The sequence below is a fragment of the Erythrolamprus reginae genome, chromosome 6, assembly GCF_031021105.1.
Source record: "Erythrolamprus reginae isolate rEryReg1 chromosome 6, rEryReg1.hap1, whole genome shotgun sequence".
NCBI lineage: Eukaryota > Metazoa > Chordata > Lepidosauria > Squamata > Dipsadidae > Erythrolamprus > Erythrolamprus reginae.
In genome coordinates, this window is record NC_091955.1 from 8,435,856 (window position 1) to 8,459,187 (window position 23,332).

A 23,332-nucleotide genomic window follows, 5' to 3' on the forward strand; every position below is an offset into this window, starting at 1 on the left:
CCTTTGGGTATTGAAATACTGGGACTTTGTCATATAAATGCTGAACCTGATATTCCTAACTTTATCCAAGAATTTCCTGAGGTTTTCAGCCCTACTCTGGGCACCTATAATGGGGCCCCTATCTCCTTCTCTCTAGACCCCAAGGTACCCCCAGTCAGACTTAAGCCTCGCAGGGTACCCCTACCGCTATTACCTAAATTAGACATCCAATTGGACAAACTTATTGCCCAGGGCATCTTAGTCCCTGTAGAACAAGGGCCTTGGGAAACCCCCATAGTCACTCCAGTTAAACCTGATGGCTCCTTAAGGGTCTGTGCAGACTACAAAGCCACTATCAATAAAGCCCTTCAACACCATCCATACCCAATCCCAGTAGTCCAACAGTTGCTACATTCCCTGGGGGAAGGGAGAGTCTTTTCAAAAATCGACCTTGCGCAAGCGTACCAACAGCTTCCGGTCGATGAGGCCACATCCCTGGCCCAGACCATAGTGACCCACAGGGGTGCTTTCAGGTGCACCCGCCTGCAATTTGGGGTCAGTACCGCCCCAGGCATTTTCCAAAGTTTCATGGAACGATTATTAGCAGGTATAAAAGGAACCACCCCATATTTTGACGATATATTTATATCAGGAAAAAACCAAGCAGAATTAAACATGCGCATCAGAGAAGTGTTGGCTAGACTTCAAGCTAAGGGTTTAAAAGTAAAACCAGACAAATGTGTGTGGGGAGCCAAAAGCATAGAATTTCTGGGCTATAGAATAGACAGTGAGGGAATACACCCCACAGCAGATAAATTAGAGGCCATAACCAAAGCACCCGAGCCGAATAATAAGACAGAACTCCAAGCATTTCTGGGCCTTCTTAATTTTTATTCTGTCTTTCTGAAACAGAAGGCAACGGCAGCAGAACCGCTACACCGACTGCTGCAGAAGGGAATTCCCTGGACCTGGGGCACAATGGAGCGCGAAGCTTTTCATAAAATAAAACAGTTATTGACCTCTAAAAGCGTAGTGGTTCAATATAGATCAACCTTGCCCATAAGGCTCACGTGCGACGCTTCGGCTTATGGGGTTGGCGGGGTATTAGCTCACATAATGCCAAACAATACAGAGGCCCCCATCGCCTTCTTTTCTAAAACATTGTCCATGGCCGAGAGAAATTACAGCCAATTAGACAAAGAGGCATTGGCCCTAGTCTCTAGCGTTAAGAAATTTCACTACTATCTGTGTGGGAGGAGTTTTGAACTAATAACAGATCACAAACCCCTGCTTGGTCTTCTAGCTTCCAACAAACCAACTCCTCCTTTCATGTCCCCTAGATTAATAAGATGGGCTCTATTCCTGTCAGGATATCAATATCAACTAACACATAAGGGGGGAAAATCAATAAACCATGCTGACGGCCTAAGCAGATGCCCCATGCCCGAGTTAGTCTCAGATCCAACCCCCACAGAGGACGTTTTACTAATAGACCTTGAGGAAAATTGTCTGACCACTGCCAAAGAGGTAGCTGAGCACACTAAGAAGGATTCACTATTATTAAGAGTAATCAATTGTATTCAAAAAGGATGGTTGGGAGACTCTGAGAAAACAGGACTGTCAGATTTTAAATCAAAGAGGGTGGAATTATCCTACTTGAGGGGATGCGTGTTATGGGGTGACAGGGTGGTCATCCCCAATACTTTAAAACAGAAGGTACTAAGTATGTTGCATGCAGGCCACCCAGGCATTGTTAGAATGAAGGGTTTGGCCAGGGGTTACTTGTGGTGGCCAGGTTTAGATAGGGACATTGAGCAATGGGTAGCAAACTGTGACCCTTGCCAGGAGTCACGACCCAATCCCCCGAAAACAACACCTCTGGAATGGGAAAGACCCACCGGGCCATGGTCCCGCATTCACATTGACTTCGCAGGGCCTATTGGAACTCAAAACTTTTTAATTGTGGTAGACGCTTTCTCCAGATGGGTGGAAATCATTGCTATGCAAAACATTACTACTTGTGCCACCATTAAAGCGTTATATCATTTGTTTGCCACACATGGGTGCCCAGACATCCTAGTTTCAGATAACGGGCCACAATTGACTGCCAGACAATTTGAGTGTTTTCTAAGCAACTTAGGGGTCAGACACGCACTCACATCCCCTTACTCACCATGGGTTAATGGCCTCGCAGAACGTTACGTACGTGTGGCCAAAGAAGCCTTGCGCAGGGCAGGCCCAGGGGAAATACAACACAAATTAGACCAATTCCTATTAATGCAACATATCACCCCAAATTCCATCACAAACAAAAGCCCAGCAGAGATTTTAATGGGTCGAAAAATAAGGTCCCCCCTGGACAGGTTGCACCCTCGTTATTGTACACAAAATGTAAATGATGAAACATGTATAGCACCTGAAAGAAGTATGTACCTAGGGCAACTTGTTTTTGCTAGAAATTTTGACGGGGGGTTGAATTGGCTGAAAGGAAAAATATTGCAACAAACGGCCCCAAAATCTTATGTGGTACAATTGGAAGATGGCCGCACATGGAGGCGGCACATCGATCACCTAAGAGGGCGCATAACACCAAATGAAGAGCCGGCCGCTAATAGAAATTCTTCCCCCCAAGCAGACACTAATACGCAACTCGAACTTTTGGAATTACAAAAGGACTTACCACGGCCAGATGCATCTTCCAGCGACGCCGAGCCTTCCTCCTCTTCAGGGCACGGTGTGGCACCAGCGTATTCATCTCCGCAGGCCAGAGCCCCAACTTGGGCCCAGCCGCGGACAGGAGACAACAGCGAGCCAACCTCCACCATAGACATACCAGCCGGTAATGATCTGCGCAGGTCTGAGCGCACGTCACGCCGGCCCAATCGATTGGAGGACTACGTCACTTGGCTCACTGATTGACAGTTTGACTCAACCAATGAGGGAGGGGTGTTAAGTCTGTATAACCAATGTAAAACTCTGTAAAAGAAAGAATTTGTAAATACTGTCTCTAACTATGAATAAACCCTGGCCGCGTCTGATTGGCTAAGACGCACGGCCGTTTCTTTTAGGCGCGAACCTTTAAAGTATAAATAGGGCTGTTTTGACACTGACAGCTCAGATGCGTTCCTTGCTGGAGTCACTTGCGAAATAGCTGAATAAACGGAACCATCTTGTACTTCTTGTCTGAGTCTCCTTCATTTCACATTTATACTGCCAGGCATGGGGGAGTTGAGATATTCCTTCCCCCTAGGCCATTACAAGTTATGCATGGTGTGTCTGTGTGTATGTTTGGTTTTATAATAGGGGTTTTAGTTGTTTTATTATTGCATTGTCACATGCTGTTTTTATCATTGTTGTTAGCCGCCCCGAGTCTATGGACAGGGGCGGCATACAAATCCAATAAATTATTATTATTATTATTATTATTATTATTATTATTATTATTATTACTACGTGAAGGGGATCACATGATCCCGGAACACTGCACACCATCATAACTATGAGCCAGGTTCCAAAGGTCTGAATTTCGATCACATGACCCTGGAGATGACGCAACAGTCGTAAGCGTGAAAAATGACGCTAAACCAGCACCGTTGTATCTTTGAACGGTAACTGAAGGTAACAAAATGAACTGTTGTACTTTCTGCACGGGCAAAATGTTGTGAAAAATCAGATATGTTGTAATTCCCCCTCCAGAATAGCTGCTGTGAAGGCATTACATTCCAAATGTGTAAACTGTTAGTTTGCTTTATATCTCTGGATGGTTTGAAAAATGGGGAAGGGTCGTCTGAGGACACATCTTTGAGTAGGGCAGCCAAATCTGATTGGGTTTCCAGATCCTTCGTGCCCTATTTACGAGTTCTGCTCACTCACAGCCCATCTTTGAGATTACATCAACTGCAAAAACCACAGCACTTCAACCTCTCACGCAATCTCTCTTCCTTAGTTATGAATAGGTAATTCGTTACTGTGTTAGAACACAAATAAGAGAACCCATATCACATCTCAGACATTAACACCCTTGAAAATGTCCAAAGATACTTCACCAGAAGAGCCCTTCACTCCTCCACTCGAAACAGAATATCCTACGAAAGCAGACTATCAATCCTAGGTCTAGAAAGCTTAGAACTACGACGCCTTAAACAAGATCTAAGTATTGCCCACAAGATCATATGCTGCAACGTCCTGCCGGTCGGCGACTACTTCAGCTTCAACCACAACAACACAAAAGCACACAGCAGGTTTAAACTTAATATTAACCACTCCAAAATTGACTGTAAAAAATATGACTTCAGTAACGGAGTTGTTGAAGCGTGGAACTCATTACCGGACTCCATAGTGTCATCCCCAAACCCCCAAGACTTTACCCTTAGATTATCTACGGTTGACTTATCCAGATTCCTAAGAGGTCAGTAAGGGGCGAGTACAAGTGCACTAGAGTGCCTTCCATCCCCTGTCCTATTGCTCTCCTATATCTCCTATTCCTTTCTTCCATTCCTATATCTCTTCTTCTACTCTTTCATTGATATGTTCTATTACTATATCTTCTTTTCTATTATTTCTTAGATATATTTTACTATGAGTATCTCCTCTATAACCTTCATCATGTATTTTACTATGTGTATGTGTGTGTGTGTGTGTGTGTGTGTGTGTATATATATATATATATATATATATATATATATATATATATATATATATATATATACCCACTAAATCCCTCATTGTGTATAGGACAAAATAAATAGATAAATAAATAAAAATAAATAAAATAACACTTCTTATGCGTGTGTGCCAGGCGTTCTTCTCATTTGTTTTCAGTTTCATGGAATTTTAGTGAATGAAAAACTCAAAAAGTCTCTTTTTTATTATCAGAGAAGAGATTCAAACTACATTTGTTACGAGAAGCATTAATTTTAATACATCAAGGCTGATCCTTTTATTACATTACGATTTGGATCGTCTGAGAGAGAGAATAAATTATAAGTTGAACGGGCAAACATTCAGCAGGACCTGGAATAAAATTTGCTGATTTTGTTTAGTAAACGTTGAGGAGGGTCACCTAACATCAAAAACATCATCAAAAATGCACAACAAAGAATGTTCTTTCTACGCCAGCTCAGGAAGCTCAAACTGCCCAAGGAGCTGATGATCCAGTTCTACAGAGGAATCATTGAGTCTGTCATCTGCACCTCTATCACTGTCTGGTTTGGTGCTGCAACCCAACAGGACCGACACAGACTTCAGAGGAGAATCAGAACTGCAGAAAAAGCAATGGCTGCCAACCTGCCTTCCATTGAGGACCTGTATACTGCACGAGTCAAAAAGAGGATGGGAAAAATATTTACGGACCCCTCACATCCTGGACACAAACTGTTTCAACTCCTACCCTCAAAATGTCGCTACAGAGCACTGCACACCAAGACAACTAGACACAAGAACAGTTTTTTTCCCCGAATGCCATCACTCTACTAAACAAATAATTCCCTCAATACTGTCAGACTTTCTACTAAATCTGCACTTCTATTCTACTAGTTTTTCTCATCATTCCTATCACCCATCTCCTCCCATGTTGACTGTAACTTGCTGCTTATATCCTAAGATTTTATTAATATTGCTTCTTCGTTGCTTATTTGACCCCTATGACAATCATTAAGTGTTGTACCACATGATTCTTGACAAATGTATATTTTATTTTATGGACGCTGAGAGCATATGCACCAAGACAAATCCCTTGTGTGTCCAATCACACTTGGCCAATAAAATTCTATTCTATTCTATTCTATTCTATTCTATTCTATTCTATTCTATTCCAGAGCTTCATCGAACTAAATGCTGAATCTGTAAAACTGTAGTTCCACACCCCCACGCACACACAATAAAAATGCAAGTTTAACAATCTTCCCGCTCTACATCTCTGCTTCACTTTTATTGTGTCTCAGGAGCAATTTTCTGTCAGGATTTAGATTAAAAGTAGCCATTAACAATGAATAAACTGGAGTAATTAGGAATTTGGTGGGTTACTGTAGTTATTAGTGCAATACTTAAACAAGGGAAAGTAAATAACAGCTCTATTGGTATTTCGTCTGAGCAGGTCGAACTGGATTTTACCTCATCCTTGTTTTGTTTCTTCCCCAGTGAGATTTGCCGAGTGACAGAAATATGTGAGAGGGAGAAATTAGGACTCCTTAAACAACTGGATTTTTTGAGGTAAGAAGATTGCCAAAACAAGCGTGGATGTCTGTCTTCATGTGCGTAGGCGGAAGTCATCTTCCTTTTCGAATGAATGTGTTCATCGCGGCAGTTGTGTAAGGAGGACAAAGCTGTTTGTTTAAATAAAAACCGGTCAGGGGTTGAATGCATGCACTTACTTTCCCCAGCAAAATTGGAGTATTTATTCATTCATTCATTCATTCATTCATTCATTCATTCATTCATTCATTCATTCATTCATTTATTTATTCCTGTGCATAGGTCTTTAAACAATACAGTGATCCCCCGATTATCGCGAGGGTTCCGTTCCAAGACCCCTCGCAATAATCGATTTTTCGGGATGTAGTGGTGCGGAAGTAAAAACACCATCTGCGCATGCGCGCCCCTTTTTCCATGGCCGCACATGCGCAGATGGTGGAGTTTGCATGTGGGCGGCGGGGAAGACCCAGGGAAGGTTCCTTCGGCCGCCCAACAGCTGATCTGCTCCGCAGCGCGGCAGCAGCGAGGAGCCGAAGATGGGGTTTCCCCTTTGCCTGGGCAACGGGGAAACCCCATCTTCGGCTCCTCGCTGCTGCCGCGCTGCGGAGCAGATGAGCTGTTGGGCGGCCGAAGGAACCTTCCCTGGGTCTTCCCGCCGCCCAGGCAAAGGGGAAACCCCAAGATCGCTTGCCGCTTGCCCATTCGGCCGCCCGCCCGGCCGCTTCGCTTGCCCATTCGGCCGCTCGCCCGGCCGCTTCGCTTGCCCGTTCACCCGCCCGCCCGGCCACTCGCTTGCCGCTCGAGAGCAAGAGGGGGAGAGATAGAGAAAGAGAGAGAAGGAAAGAAAGAGATGAGAGAGGGAGGAAGAGAGTGTGAGAGAGGAAGAAGCAAGATAGAGAAAGAGAGAGAGAAAGAAAGATGAGAAAGGGAGTGACGTCATCGGGTGGAAAAATCGCGATATAGCCTTTCGCAAAGATCGAGATCGCGAAACTCGGGGGATCACTGTAAATCCATTTAGTTCGACCTTCCTGTGTGGATCTGATATTTCACACCTGATAGTTTTGGGAGAAAGAGGAGCCTCCATTCCCCTTCCTCCATTGTGGGAACAATTCTCCTTTAATTTTGGTATTTTTTCTTCCTTCCTTCCTTCCTTCCTTCCTTCCTTCCTTCCTTCCTGTCATTCCCATCTCTTTTCTTTTCCTTCCTCTCTCCCTCCATTTCTTTGTGTCATTCCCATCTCCTCCTTTTTCCTTCCTCCCTCCCTCCCTCCCTCCCTTTCTTCCTGTCATTGCCATCACATCCCTCCCGTCCTCCCCTTCCCTCTTCCTTCCTTCCTTCCTTCCTTCCTTCCTTCTTTCCTTCCTTCCTTCTTTCCTTCCTTCCTCCCTCCCTCCCTCACAGAGAAAGGAACAAACATCTGAGTGATCAACGCGACGTGTGTCTTCACCAGGTATGTATTTTTTTAAATAAAAAGGGGGTTTTTTACACAAAGGCCTTAGACGAAATAACTGTACCTCCATATTTAAAACATTTTGACCATGCAGCCTCTGTTCTGCATAGTAGAATTGGGGAGTCCTAATTTGAGCAGAATTTAGTCAGCTGATTTTCGGCCTTGGGGAAGCCCATTTTGCCCTCTGGAGGCTTCAGGGAAGCTTCCTAAAGCATCCGGAGTGTGAAAAACAGCACAATGGGCAAAACAGAAGTCCATTTTCTGAACTTTTGGTTTGCCCGTTTGGCTGTTCTTTTACCATCCCAGCCTTCAGTGAGGCCTGTGCGCATGGACGGGAGGGGATTGTGCGCATTAATTGTCAAGGAGCACAGTAACATTTTAAGGTTTTTGTACTGAACCCACAAGTTTCAATATGATAACAGATTAGGCAAGTAGCTGTGGAAAGAGAGAATTCTCATGTCTTATAAATCGTCAACAACTTAATATACTCCAGGTGGTCCTTGACTTATGACGGTTTGCTAAGTGACCGTTTGAAGTTAACAACTACATTGAAAAAAAAGTCACACAACAGTTTTTCACACTTTTGACTGCTGCAGCATCCTCATGGTCATGTGACTTGCAATTAGATGCTTGGAAACCGACTCACATTTGTGACGGCTGCAGTGTCCGGGGATCACGTGATCCCCTTTTGTGACCTTCTAACAAACAAAGTCCAATGGAGAAACCAGAAACCTCAACAACCATTTCACTAACTTAACATAAACTTTAGTGTTTCGCTTAACAACCATGGCAAGAAAGGTCATAAAATGAGGCAAATTTCACTTAACAAATATCTCACATAGCAAACAGAAATTTTAGGCTGAATTGGTGGTCGTAAGTCAAGGATTACCTGGTAATAAACAAACTTATCTGTATAGTTTTGACATCCTGGCACGGCATCTCCTGTTTTATTAAGTGATATTTTTACATTTTAAAACAATATTTCTACAGAAATCTGGATACGAGGCCCCGGTCGGTCGGAAACAAAGATCAGGCTCAGTTATTGGCAAATACATTGAGAGAAGTTCACTGAAGAGGTAAGCCTTCCGTTTTATCTTGGGCACATTATTATTATTATATTATATTATATTATATTATATTATATTATATTATATTATATTATATTATATTATTATTATATTATATTATATTATATTATTATATTATATTATATTATATTATATTATATTATATTATATTATATTATATTATATTATATTATATTATATTATATTATATTATATTATATTATATTATATTATATTATATTATATTATATTATATTATATTATATTATATTATTGATTGGATTTGTATGCCGCCCCTCTCCGGAGACTCGGGGCGGCTAACAGCAATAATAAAACAGCATATAATAATAATCCAATACTAAAAAACAGTTAAAACCCCATTACTATAAAAACCAAACATACATACAGACATACCATGCATAAAATTGTAAAGGCCTAGGGGGAAAGAGTATCTCAATTCCCCCATGCCTGGCGACAGAGGTGGGTTTTAAGCAGTTTACGAAAGGCAAGGAGAGTGGGGGCAATTCTAATCTCTGGGGGGAGTTGGTTCCAGAGGGCCGGGGCTGTCACAGAGAAGGCTCTTCCCCTGGGTCCCGCCAAGCGACATTGTTTAGTTGACGGGACCCAGAGAAGACCCACTCTGTGGGACCTAACTGGTCGCTGGGATTCGTGCGGCAGAAGGCGGTCCCTGAGATAATCTGGTCCGGTGCCATGAAGGGCTTTATAGGTCATAACCAACACTTTGAATTGTGACCGGAAACTGATTGGCAACCGATGCAGACTGCGGAGTGTTGGTGTAACATGGGCATATTTGGGAAAGCCCATGATTGCTCTCGCAGCTGCATTCTGCACGACCTGAAGTTTCCGAACACTTTTCAAAGGTAGCCCCATGTAGAGATTTGAAAATTCAATTCAATTCAATTTATTAGATTTGTATGCCGCCCCTCTCCGTAGCATGAAGTGATGTTCAATTTTCCACTAGGTTACAAATTACTGAGTTGTGCTATAAATAGATAGATAGATAGATAGATAGATAGATAGATAGATAGATAGATAGATAGATAGATAAATAGATAGATAGATAGATAAATAAATAGATAAATAGATAGATAGATAAATAGATAGATAGATAGATAGATAAATAGATAGATAGATAGATAAATAGATAAATAGATAAATAGATAAATAGATAAATAGATATATATGTCAAATGACACATACAGAATATAGTTGTCGGCTATAAATAAATTAACTGCCTTGAAATGGTCCTGGGTTGGGCCTAGAGGCAAAAAGGAGCTGTGACGTTCCTTCAATATACCAGGGTGATCCGACATATCTATATCTATATCTATATCTATATCTATATCTATATCTATATCTATATCTATATCTATATCTATATCTATATCTATATCTATATCTATATCTATATCTATATCTATCTATCTATCTATCTATCTATCTATCTATCTATATATATATATATATATATATATATATGTAGATTGTTCTGAGTTCGGGTTTTGCCCTGTGTAATATTTTGCATGTTTATGCGACGTTTCGGTGGAATCACATCCACCATCATCAGGCTGAAGTTTCCAAGCTTCGTGCTGTTGTAAAACAGCACGAAGCTTGGAAACTTCAGCCTGATGGTGGTGGATGTGATTCCACCGAAAAGATTTTCACGGGTACAGGTATGACGGTCTTGGTATATTCGGGTTTCTTCCTGTGTAGGATTTGGAAATTTCTGGCGACGTTTCGATGAGGTCCCACTCATCATCTTCAGGCTGCTGTTTCTGTCCTTGTTCTAAGGCAAACACATAAATATATAAATATATAAATATAAAAATATATAAATAAATAAAATAAATAAATAAATAAATATAAAAATAAATAATAAAAATAAATAAATAAATAAATAAATTTGTATTTTTCTTAATCACTTTCCAGCGAGCCTTCAGAAGACGAGACGTTTGGTGCACCCCAAATAAGAAGCTCCCTTGGTATGAATGTGGATTTTTCATTCGATTCAGAACCCCCTAAGCCTGCGGGCCTGACCCAGAGAAAGCAAATCAGAAGGCTGATATCCATCGAAGAAGACCATCTACCACATCTACTGAACAGGACAGAGAGGCAACTAACACAGTGGTCTGAAGAAGAGGAAGACAAACAAGGACCAGGTGTGAATGGAGTCCAACAGCCGCTACAGGTTGAACAGTCTCACGTCTCATCTAGGGAAGAGCCCGTAGGAAAGGAAACCCTGACATATGTAAGCAACACAACTGAATTATTTACATTGTACAGAAAAGAATATTGTGGTCCCTCTACTTAAGAACTTAATTCGTTCTGTGACCAGGCTCTTAAGTAGAAAAGTTTGTAAGTAGAAGCAATTTTTCCCCATAGGAATCAATGTAAAAGCAAATATTGCATGCAAACCCATTGGGAAAGAAATAAAAGCTCGGAATTTGGGTGGCAGGAGGAGGGAGTGTTTCTTTTCAAGGGTTTATTCTCTCTCCAAATGCCCAGAGAAAGGAAAATGCTCCGTTCGCTCTGGACTGCCAAAGCCTCCTTAAGCGCCACCGAAAGGCTCCTCTGGCAGCCCAGAAAAGCCCGAGATGGCCCAGGATTAAAGAGGAAATGGCAGGAAACTGGCTGGGCTTTCATGCCACTCTCAAATATCCTGGGAAATTTTTCCAGGCTCGGGTTCTTAAGTAGGAAACGGTTCTTAAGTAGAGGCAAAAAAAATCTTGAACATCCGGTTCTTATCTAGAAAAGTTCTTAAGTAGAGGCGTTCTTAAGTAGAGCTACCACTGTATTTGTAGCTTACAGTTGAACTATGGGGTCCTTGGGGTCCTCAGAGGTGGGTTATTTTATTACAGATTTTAGATTTTATTTTGGAGATGCATATTTATTTATTTATTTGTTTGTTTGTTTGTTTGTTTGTTTGTTTGTTTGTTTGATTGATTGATTGATTGATTGATTGATTGATTGGATTTTTATGCCGCCCCTCTCCGGAGACTCGGGGCGGCTAACAGCAACAATAAAGCAGTGTACAATAGTAGTCTGATGTTAGAAATAATTAAAAGCCCATTAATATAAAAAACAAACATACATACATACATACATACATACATACATACATACATACATACATACATACATACCATGCATAAAATTGTAAAGGCCTAGGGGGATGAGGGTCTCAATTCCCCCATGCCTGATGGCAGAGGTGGGTTTTAAGCAGCTTACGAAAGGCAAGGAGGGTGGGGGCAATTCTAATCTTTGGGGGGAGTTGGTTCCAGAGGGCCGGGGCCGCCACAGAGAAGGCTCTTCCCCTGGGTCCCGCCAAGCGACATTCTTTAGTTGACGGGACCCGGAGAAGACCCACTCTGTGGGACCTAACTGGTCGCTGGGATTCGTGCAGCAGAAGGCGGTCCCTGAGATAATCTGGTCCGGTGCCATGAAGGGCTTTATAGGTCATAACCAACATTTAGACAAAATTAAAAGAGTAACAGGGTTGTAGGGACCTTGGAGGTCTTGTAGTTTATTTTATTTTATGTTTGTTTGTTTGTTGATTGGATTTATATGCCGCCCCTCTCCGAGGACTGGGGTGGCTTACCACATATAAAAGAAACAATGTGAACATCCTAGTCCAATTAATTTAAAACTATTTAATCTAAACCCCCCAGTAACATTAAAAATCAATCATAGCTATTCACACAACAGACATACCTACACTCCTCGGCCAGGGAGCTATTAATGGCCCCAAACCTGATGACATACATGAGTCTTGAGACTCTTGTGGAAGGCAAAGAGGGTGGGGGCAGTGCAAATCTCTGCGGGGAGCTGATTCCAGAGGGCCGGAGCCCCCACCAAGAAGGCTCTTCCCCTAGGCCCAGCCAAGCGATATTGTCTAGTTGACAGGACCTGGTCAAGATTAGAAATAGAAATAGAATACAATAGAATTCAGTAGAATAAAATAGAATTTTATTGGCCAAGGGAGATTGGACACACAAGGAATTTGTCTTGGTGCACATGCTCTCATTGTACATAAAAGAAAAGATAACTTCGTCAAGAATCATAAGGTATAACACTTAATGATAGGGTTTTTTATTTATTTATTTATTTATTTATTTATTTATTTAGTTAGTTAGTTAGTTAGTTAGTTAGTTAGTTAGTCCAATACACAATAATACACAATGAAGGTTATAGAGGATATAGTAGAGAAGAAATACGAGATATAGGAGAGCCTATAGGACAGGGGACGGAAGGCACTCAAGTGCGCTTATGCACGCCACTTACTGACCTCTTAGGAATCTGGAGAGGTCAACCGTGGATAGTCTAAGGGTAAAATGTTGGGGGTTAGGGGATGATACTACGGAGTCCGGTAATGAGTTCCACGCTTCAACAACCCGATTACTAAAGTCATATTTTTTACAGTCAAGTTTGGAGCGGTTAATGTTAAGCTTGAATCTGCTGTGTGCTCTTGTGTTGTTGTGGTTGAAGCTGAAGTAGTCTTTGACAGGCAGGACATTGCAGCATATGATCTTGTGGGCAATACTTAGATCATGTTTAAGGCGTCGTAGTTCTAAGCTTTCAAAACCCAGGATTTCAACAGTCGAGTTATCGAAGTGTGGAATTCATTGCCGGACTCAATTGTGTCAACCCCTAACCCCCAACATTTCTCCCTTAGACTCTCCACGATTGACCTCTCCAGGTTCCTAAGAGGCCAGTAAGGGGCGTACATAAGTGCACTGGTGTGCCTTTCGTCCCCTGTCCAATTGTCTTTCCTTTCTCTCACTTATCATATATATTCTCTTTCTTTCATATATCCTCTCCTCTAAGTTCACTTTTACCCTTATATATATTACTACATGTGTATTTTTCTTCCTATGTATTTGTGTATTGGACAAATGAATAAATGAATAAATAAAAATAAATTATTAATACGTTTCTAAAAATTCACAATGAGAATACACCTATCTGAGTTATAAAGTTAGGTATAGAAGGCAACGGCAGTACATTAGCTCTTTCGTTATTAGTTCTGAGTAAAACTGCAATAAATATTTTGGTCTCTTCTGTAAAAAAAATTAATCACCTGTGGATCGCTTTGAATAACCACCTTTATATGTAACTAGAAAAATGTAAAGAAAGGTGCATTCCCATTATTCGGTCTGAGGTTACATTACTATTATAAAGATGTAAAATGAAAAACCTGGAAGCATAAGTCTCTTGCTTCTAATCAAAGAGAAATTTAAAACTCAGGAATAGAAATTTATCAAGAGAACAGCAGCCAGACTCCCTGTTCTAAGCAAACTGTTCGGAAACTGAGGATCGTGCGGAACGCGGACGCGAGAGCCATCGTGGGGCTTCCCAGATTCGCCCACGTTTCTACAACACTCCGTGGGCTGCATTGGCTGCCGATCAGTTTCCGGTCACAATTCAAAGTGTTGGTTATGACCTTTAAAGCCCTACATGGCATTGGACCAGAATACCTCTGAAACCGCCTGCTACCGCATGAATCCCAGCGACCGATAAGGTCCCACAGAGTTGGCCTTCTCTGGGTCCCATCGATTAAACAATGTTGTTTGGCGGGCCCCAGGGGAAGAGCCTTCTCTGTGGCGGCCCCGACCCTCTGGAATCAACTCCCCCCGGAGATTAGAACTGCCCCCACCCTCCCTGTCTTTCGTAAACTACTCAAGACCCACCTATACTGCCAGGCATGGGGGAGTTGAGACACCTTTCCCCCAGGCTCTTTATATTTTATGTTTGGTATGTATGCGTTGTTTGGTTTTTAAATATGATAGGGTTTTATATGCTTCTTTTTTAATATTAGATTTGTTTCGCTATAATATTGTTTTTTATTATTGTTGTGAGCCGCCCCAAGTCTTCAGAGAGGGGCGGCATACAAATCTAACAATTCAATTCAATTCAATTTATTAGATTTGTATGCCACCCCTCTGCGAAGACTCGGGGCGGCTCACAACAACAATAAGAACAGTATAACAATGGAACAAATCTAATAATAAAATTACATTAAAAAAACCCAACAATTTAAAAACCACGCAACACATACATACCAAACATGAAATATAAGAAAGCCTGGGGGAGCTGTCTTAATTCCCCCATGCCTGGTGATATAGGTGGGTCTTGAGTAACTTGCGAAAGACAAGGAGGGTGGGGGCCGTTCTAATCTCGGGGGAGAGTTGATTCCAGAGGGCCGGGGCCTCCACAGAGAAGGCTCTTCCCCTGGGGCCCGCCAAACTACATTGTTTGGTCGACGGGACCCGGAGAAGGCCAATAAATTATTACTATTACTGTTGTGTTTGTTTAAAAATAATCGCAGAAAATCTGTGATTGGTTAAGACGCGGCTATTCAGAAAATAGCCGCGAAAGTTAAACGTTTGTCAGTTTAAGAAAGCCCGCCGTTTTAAAGAGTATAAAAGGGCAACGGGTTAGCCGTTGCCCTCATTCGGATATTCTACTGTTCCAGAGATTGTGTTTCACCTCGCTATGAATAAAACCAGTTTGATTTAAACTACCGGAGTCCTGACTCTTCAGTGGCGACGAGGAGGTCGAACTCCCGCTAACGCAGCCATGAACTCGGCCATGGCTCCACCGCCGCCTGTATTCAACTCCGAGACGGAAGCTTGGACCTCTTACATTTCCAAATTCACATTTTTCCTGAAAGCGAGCAATCTACATGACGCCGATGACGATAGGAAGAAAGCTATATTCCTCGCTTATTGCGGCACAGAAGTCTACAGCCTAGCCTCTACACTCGTTGACCCAGACACCCTGGAAACTATCGCTTGGTCAACTCTACAAGCGAAACTTGCTGCTCATTACCAGCCGACGACTCCTGTCCGCGTATACCGCCATCAGTTCGCCCAAATGCGGCAAGCGGACGGAGAATCTACCAACGATTTCATAACTAGGCTACGCGCACTCCTTCCAAAGTGCAAATACAAGGATCCAGAAGAACAGTTGATTGACCGCCTTATTTTCGGTCTAACCAATATCACGCTGCAGAAGAAATACTTAGTTGATGAGGATGCCTCCCTCCAAGACATTCTTAAGGCAGCAAAAGCATCCGAGGTATCCGAAACATCTGTTGCCGAAATTAAACGCGCAACCTCAACCGTCCATCACATCCCCGATGAATCACCTTGGCACGCCTGCTCTCCCGATGAAAAACACTCGGAAACCGCTCCTCCAGACGACACCTGCCTCCAAATCCGAAGAGCTTCCGACCATGACGCCAAAGACGCACCCCGTGTAGACAGATGTGCCGGCTGCAACGGAAATCATCCTCGTTTTCGCTGCCATTTCAAGGACGCCTACTGCCGCCGTTGCCAGCGCCGCGGCCACATCGCTGAAGTTTGCCGTGCCGCCAACCCAACTCCAGCAACTCAGCAAACCCAACGACCCTATTTTTCACCGAGGAATCGACGACCGCCGTTTTCACGCAACGTTTCCCGCCCGGCTGACAACTCACACTCTTCAAACCAACGAGGTAATTCCCCTTCTTCTGTAAACTGCAATTTCCCCGCTGCGGAAAACAAGCTATTTGTTTCTCTTTTCCTCAACGGCCACCCCTGCCAAATGGAATTAGACACCGGTTCCAGACATTCCATAATGCCTTGGGAAAAACTTAAATTATATTTACCTCGTGTTAAACAAACTGACTTGAAACCTTGGGAACCGGGTTTGAGTGATTTTCAGGGCCATTCAATTCCAGTATTAGGATGTTTAAATGTTCCTATTGAGTTTAAAAAATTTCAAGGGGTTTTACCTCTCTTAGTGGTTGACGGTCCTAAACACACATTACTGGGACTTACATGGTTACAACCTTTAGGCATTGAAATTTCAGGGGTTAACAATGTATGTGACTCTTTTGACTCAAATGATTTATTGAAAGAATTTCCCGAAGTTTTTTCTAGCACTCTGGGTAAATATACAGGCAGCCCCATTTCATTTAATCTGGACCCAAATATTTCGCCCATCCGATTAAAGCCCCGCAGAATTCCCATTCCACTTTTGCCTAAAGTGGATGAACAATTGGACAAATTAATAGCCCAGGGCATCTTAATTCCCACTGATCATGCTAAATGGGAAACTCCTATTGTAACGCCTGTTAAACCGGATGGCTCTATTAGAATTTGCGCAGACTATAAAGCCACGATTAATAAAGCCTTACAGCACAATGCCTATCCAATCCCAGTCGTGCAACAACTCTTGCACACCTTAGGAAATGGGTCCATCTTCGCGAAGTTGGACCTGGCGCAGGCATATCAACAGCTTCCCGTAGATCAAGACACCTCTGAGGCCCAGACAATTGTAACGCATAGAGGTGCCTTTAAATGCACCCGCCTCCAGTTTGGAGTCTCTACCGCACCAGGCATCTTTCAGGGTTTGATGGAACGCATTTTAAATAATATTCCTGGGGTCGTCCCATATTTCGACGACATATTAATATCAGCCACATCCAAATCTGAATTATGGGACAGAATCAGGCGCGTTTTAACTAAATTTAAAGAAACAGGACTCCATTTAAAAGCAGACAAGTGTTCTTGGGCCGTTCCCAAAGTTGAATTCTTGGGTTTCACCATAGATCGTTTTGGAATTCACCCCACAAACGACAAAGTTGATGCTATTAGAAATGCTCCTACCCCCTCAGATAAGACAGACTTACAAGCATTCCTAGGACTCCTTAACTTTTATTCCGTCTTTCTTAAACAGAAAGCGACGGTGGCAGAACCGCTCCATAACCTCCTAAAGAAAGACTCTGCCTGGACGTGGGGACAAAAAGAACAAGCCGCTTTCACAGCAGTAAAAAATTTACTTTCCTCCAACAGTGTCTTAGTTCAATATAATGTAGCTATGCCCTTATCCCTAACCTGCGACGCTTCACCGTTCGGCATAGGTGCTGTCCTCAGCCATAACTTTCCAGACGGCACAGAAGCCCCAATAGCCTATTATTCTAAAACTCTTTCGTCAGCTGAAAGGAATTACTCCCAACTCGATAAGGAGGCGCTAGCCCTTGTCGCTGGAGTTAAACGATTTCATTATTATCTATGTGGTCGCCCCTTTACCTTAATCACCGACCATAAACCGCTTTTAGGCATTTTGGCGGGCAACAAGCAGACTCCCGCCTTTCTTTCCCCTCGCATGACGCGTTGGACTATTTTTTTAGCCGCTTACAATTATACATTAATCCACAGGGGGGGGAAAGAGATAGGAAATGCTGACGCATTAAGCAGGTGCCCCCAAACAGAATTAGTCAGTGATCCAGCCCCTGCCTCTAGCGTTTTATTAATTGAAACTAGTAAACAAACTTTATTAACAGCGACAGAAATAGCCAATCAGACACAAGTAGATCCAATTTTAAAATATATCAAACAATGGATATTAAAGGGATGGCCAATTGAACAACAGCCAAACCAATTTCAACCCTTTAAGAATAGACAGTTTGAATTAAACGTGTTAAAAGATTGTATATTATGGGGAGACAGGGTTGTTATTCCAAAATCCTTACAGAAGCAAGCATTGCAGCTATTGCATATAGGTCACCCAGGTATAGTCAAAATGAAAACTATTGCCAGAAGTCACTTATGGTGGCCAGGGTTGGACAAGGACATAGAGTCATGGGTGGGTGGTTGTATACCCTGCCAGAGAACAAGACCCAACCCACCAAGAGTTACACCATCGGAGTGGCCAACACCAAGAGGGCCCTGGTCCAGAATACATATTGACTTTGCAGGACCAATCAGGGGCCAATCCTTTTTACTGGTTGTGGATGCATACTCCAAGTGGCTGGAGGTTGAACTCATGGCATCCACAACTACTAGCGCAACTATAAAGGCATTACGGAAAATGTTTGCCACACATGGTATTCCAGACACTTTGGTATCTGACAACGGGCCTCAGTTAACAGCCCGTCAAATGGAACTATTTCTTGCAGACCTGGGCATAAAACATGTGCTCACTCCACCTCATTTTCCCCAAGCTAATGGACAAGCAGAACGAATGGTTAGAACCACAAAAGAAGCATTAAACAAAGCACCATTAGGAGATTGGCAACAACAAATCGATGAATTTTTAACCATTCAGCATATTACGCCATCAGCATCCACAAACAAAAGCCCGGCAGAACTGTTAATGGGCAGGAACCTTCGTTCTAAATTAGACAGAATTCACCCAAATTACCAAAATGACCAAAAAGAAATAAAAATACAAAGCGAGAGACAGTTTAACATTGGGGATTTAATTTATGCCAAAGACTATGATTCGAACGACAAATGGAAAGAAGGAACGGTATTAGATAAAACAGGTTTTAAAACATACATCATAAAGTTAACAGATGGGCGCAGTTGGCATCGGCATGTCGACCAACTACGCAAAAGAATTAAAACTAACCCAGACATTTTGCCTACTGTAGACAAACCAATAGAGGACTTACCAGAACCACCTCGAGACTCCAGCGATGGCTGCTTGTTGCCCCTGGTGGCCGGCGAAGATCAAAATGCATCATCGCAACCAGGCCCGTCAGAGACTAGCCTTAGCGGAGCAACGGAGCCGGCCGTCCAGGCAAGCAGCTCCCAGCAAAATGAACTGCGCAGGTCCCAGAGATCTGTAAAGCCACCAATCCGCTTACAGGACTATGTGACGTGGATTAACACGTAATCGTGGTCTCAGCTAAAGAGGGAGGGGTGTTGTGTTTGTTTAAAAATAATCGCAGAAAATCTGTGATTGGTTAAGACGCGGCTATTCAGAAAATAGCCGCGAAAGTTAAACGTTTGTCAGTTTAAGAAAGCCCGCCGTTTTAAAGAGTATAAAAGGGCAACGGGTTAGCCGTTGCCCTCATTCGGATATTCTACTGTTCCAGAGATTGTGTTTCACCTCGCTATGAATAAAACCAGTTTGATTTAAACTACCGGAGTCCTGACTCTTCAATTACTATTACTATTATCATTGACTCCCGACCCGACTCCAAATAAGGCATGAACATCAAATTACAACGTTTTGATTGTCTTTCGTAAGAATATGAACCAGCCATATTTATGCATCCTTTTTTTAAATCCTATGCCTAACAATGCAACCCTAAAACGCTACCATTTGTGCTTAGGTGAAGGACGAAGCTTTCCGCATGGCTCCGGATCGTATATTCAAGATAGTTCTGGTGGGGAATTCAGCTGTGGGGAAAACGGCCTTTTTGAAACAATTCTGCGAAGGACGGTTTTTTCCCGGCACGGCCGCTACCGTCGGTAAGTAAAAAAGAATTGGACATTCATACAATAGCCAGGCCATTCATACCTGCGTGCAGGTAATCTGAAATTTGGTAACTGCCGACGTGAAACTGATCTATCAATTTTAGGAATGCCTTTAGAAACATAGAAACATAGAAGACTGACGGCATAAAAAGACCTCATGGTCCATCTAGTCTGCCCTTATACTATTTTCTGTAATCTATTTTAGGATGGATCTATGTTTATCGCAGGCATGTTTAAATTCAGTTACTGTGGATTTACCAACCACGTCTGCTGGAAGTTTGTTCCAAGGATCCACTACTCTTTCAGTAAAATAATATTTTCCCACATTACTTCTAATCTTTCCCCCAACTAACTTCAGATAGTGTCCCCTTGTTCTTGTGTTCACTTTCCTATTAAAATCACTTCCCTCCTGAACCTTATTTAACCCTTTGACATATTTAAATGTTTCGATCATGTCCCCCCTTTTCCTTCTGTCCTCCAGACTATACAGATTGAGTTCATGAAGTCTTTCCTGATAAAGTTTTATGCTTAAGACCTTCCACCATTCTTAAGCATAAAACGTATCAGGAAAGACTTAATGAACTCAATCTGTATAATCTTGCTTTTTTTTAAAAAAGCGACAAAAATATAAATAATAGCAATAAAGGAAGTCCTCCCAATTGAGCCCAACATCTCCATTGCTGAATAAGACAGTTGCTAAGTGAGTTTTTGTCCCATCCTTTCTTGCCACGGTTGTTCAACGAATCACTGCAGTTGTTTAAGGAGTGAGACGGCCGCTTGCGCTAGTGGGCCTGTATCGGGGTGAGTTCCTTTCAGTTCAGACCAGATCGCCTAAGCTGCTAGCGACCCACTGGTGAGGTCAAGATGGCGTCACGGACCCAATTTGATCAGTGCCGGTTCATGGGCACCGCCCGTAATTAATTAATTAATTAATCAATCAATCAATTAATTAATTAATTGATTTGATTTGATTTGATTTGATTTGATTTGATTTGATTTGATTTGATTTGTATGCCGCCCCTCTCCAGAGACTCGGGGCGGCTAACAGCGACAATAAAATAGTGTACAATAGTAATTTGGTATTGATGATTAAAAATCAATTAATATAAAAACCAAACATACATACATACATACATACCATGCATAGAATTGTAAAGGCCTAGGGGGAAAGAGGATCTCAATTCCCCCATGCCTGGTGGCAGAGGTGGGTTTTAAGTTGTTTACGAAAGGCAAGGAGGGTGGGGGCCGTTCTAATCTCTGGGGGGAGTTGGTTCCAGAGGGCTGGGGCCGCCACAGAGAAGGCTCTTCCCCTGGGTCCCGCCAGGCGACATTGCTTAGTTGACGGGACCCGGAGAAGACCCACTCTGTGGGACCTAACTGGTCGCTGGGATTCATGCAGCAGAAGGTGGTCCCTGAGGTAATCTGGTCCGGTGCCATGAAGGGCTTTATAGGTCATAACCAACACTTTGAATTGTGACCGGAAACTGATCGGCAACCAATGCAGACTGCGGAGTGTTGGTGTAACATGGGCATATTTGGGAAAGGTAATTAGTCCAAACAGACACACACCACACGATAGAAGGAAAACCAAAAATCTTTATCAACAGAAAAGCAGAAACAACTCCCTTTTTAAATGTCAAAGGGATTTTCTGGTACACACGAGGCACAGGTTAAATGCAATCCAATTTCTCACCCAGTGACTGGGAAATTGAGTCCAATTCCAAAGTCCAGAAAGTCCACGCACAGTCTTGAACAGGGAAACAGCAAAACCACGATCTTGACGAAGCTATGAATCAGATAAACTTCCACGAGGCTAAACCAGCACGCTGCTGTTTTTATCTGTAGCACTAATTACAGCAGCCCCACCCAACCACAGGTGGCCTCACTTATCTCCTGTAATAATCCTTCAGTTGTTCTCTCCTATGCATCACTCTACGCATGCGTGGGTCCGTCATAAGTTCTTGTTCAGAATCCAGGGATGATAAGGATGATTGATCTCCTCCTGGGCTGTCTGCCAAACTCCCCTCTTCCCTGTCACTCACGCTTCCTTCATCAGAGGAGACTTCGTCGGCAGATTCTATCGGGAGCAAAACAGGCCTGGAGCACGTGGATGTTTCCCCCACATCCACCTCCACATTACTTGGGGCAGGAGCTGGGCCAGAGCCAACCACAACAGTTATTTAATTTATTTCTAGGGTAATTAAGGCAGAGGTACGCTGACTCTCCTTCCTCTCCTTGAGCTTAGCTGTTTCTTGGACTAATAGCTAGACTAATACCTCTGCATAGCTAGAGGTATAACAAGCAGGAAGAGGGAGGTTATGATCCCGCTATATAGAGCGCTGGTGAGACCACATTTGGAATACTGTGTTCACTTCTGGAGACCTCACCTACAAAAAGATATTGACAAAATTGAACGGGTCCAAAGACGGGCTACAAGAATGGTGGAAGGTCTTAAGCATAAAACGTATCAGGAAAGACTTCATGAACTCAATCTGTATAGTCTGGAGGACAGAAGGAAAAGGGGGACATGATGGAAACATTTAAATATGTCAAAGGGTTAAATAAGGTCCAGGAGGGAAGTGTTTTTAATAGGAAAGTGAACACAAGAACAAGGGGACACAATCTGAAGTTAGTTGGGGGAAAGATCAAAAGCAACATGAGAAAATATTATTTTACTAAAAGAGTAGTAGATCCTTGGAACAAACTTCCAGCAGACGTGGTAGATAAATCCACAGTAACTGAATTTAAACATGCCTGGGATAAACATATATCCATTGTAAGATAAAATACAGGAAATAGTATAAGGGCAGAGTAGATGGACCAAGAGATCTTTTTCTGCTGTCAGTCTTCTAATAATTCCTCCTCCCCTCCTTTCTCACAGCCTGCTGGATATTCTATCACATTTTGGCCTTTTAAATGAGAATACTAATAATGGTAATAATTTCCCAAAAGAACAGTTACTGGTTGTGATGGAGGCGCCCACGTATTCTAGCGATGCTAAGGGCTGCGTTAAACAGGTCAACCATATCAGACAGGTTTGGCCGAAGAGTCAAACTGAATCTGTTCCAAGCAAAGCCGTTCAGTATCACGAGAATACACAATTTGAATTTCACGTCGGATTGACTGTCACCCCGATTAGCAAGGGTCACGTTGAACGCTATGACTTCTGAGCACTTCTGGTGGGGGGAAGTGTTAACGGAGTCCACCTCCCTCTGCTAGGCGAACCAAGGCATGAAACTGACAGGCAATCAAAAGTGAATAATTTGGTCAAAGGAACAACAACAGCAAAAACCCTTCTGGGTTATGGAATGTTTTTTTTTTTGACCAACCCATCAAAACAAAGATTTCAAAAATGAAAGTAACCAGAAAAA

At 42.6% G+C, this 23,332-nt stretch overlaps 1 protein-coding gene across 8 annotated transcripts in view; it reads left to right on the plus strand.

Moving 5' to 3' along the window:
- CRACR2A (calcium release activated channel regulator 2A) overlaps positions 1-23,332 on the plus strand; it is a 78,418-nt gene that overhangs the window by 35,573 nt on the left and 19,513 nt on the right. For all 8 annotated transcript variants that reach the window (XM_070755210.1, XM_070755215.1, XM_070755211.1 and 5 more), the window contains 5 exons: positions 6,118-6,189; positions 7,573-7,621; positions 8,612-8,697; positions 10,639-10,957; positions 19,817-19,955. In XM_070755210.1, the coding sequence (XP_070611311.1) occupies positions 6,118-6,189; positions 7,573-7,621; positions 8,612-8,697; positions 10,639-10,957; positions 19,817-19,955 (665 nt within the window). The remainder of the gene's footprint in view (positions 1-6,117; positions 6,190-7,572; positions 7,622-8,611; positions 8,698-10,638; positions 10,958-19,816; positions 19,956-23,332) is intronic.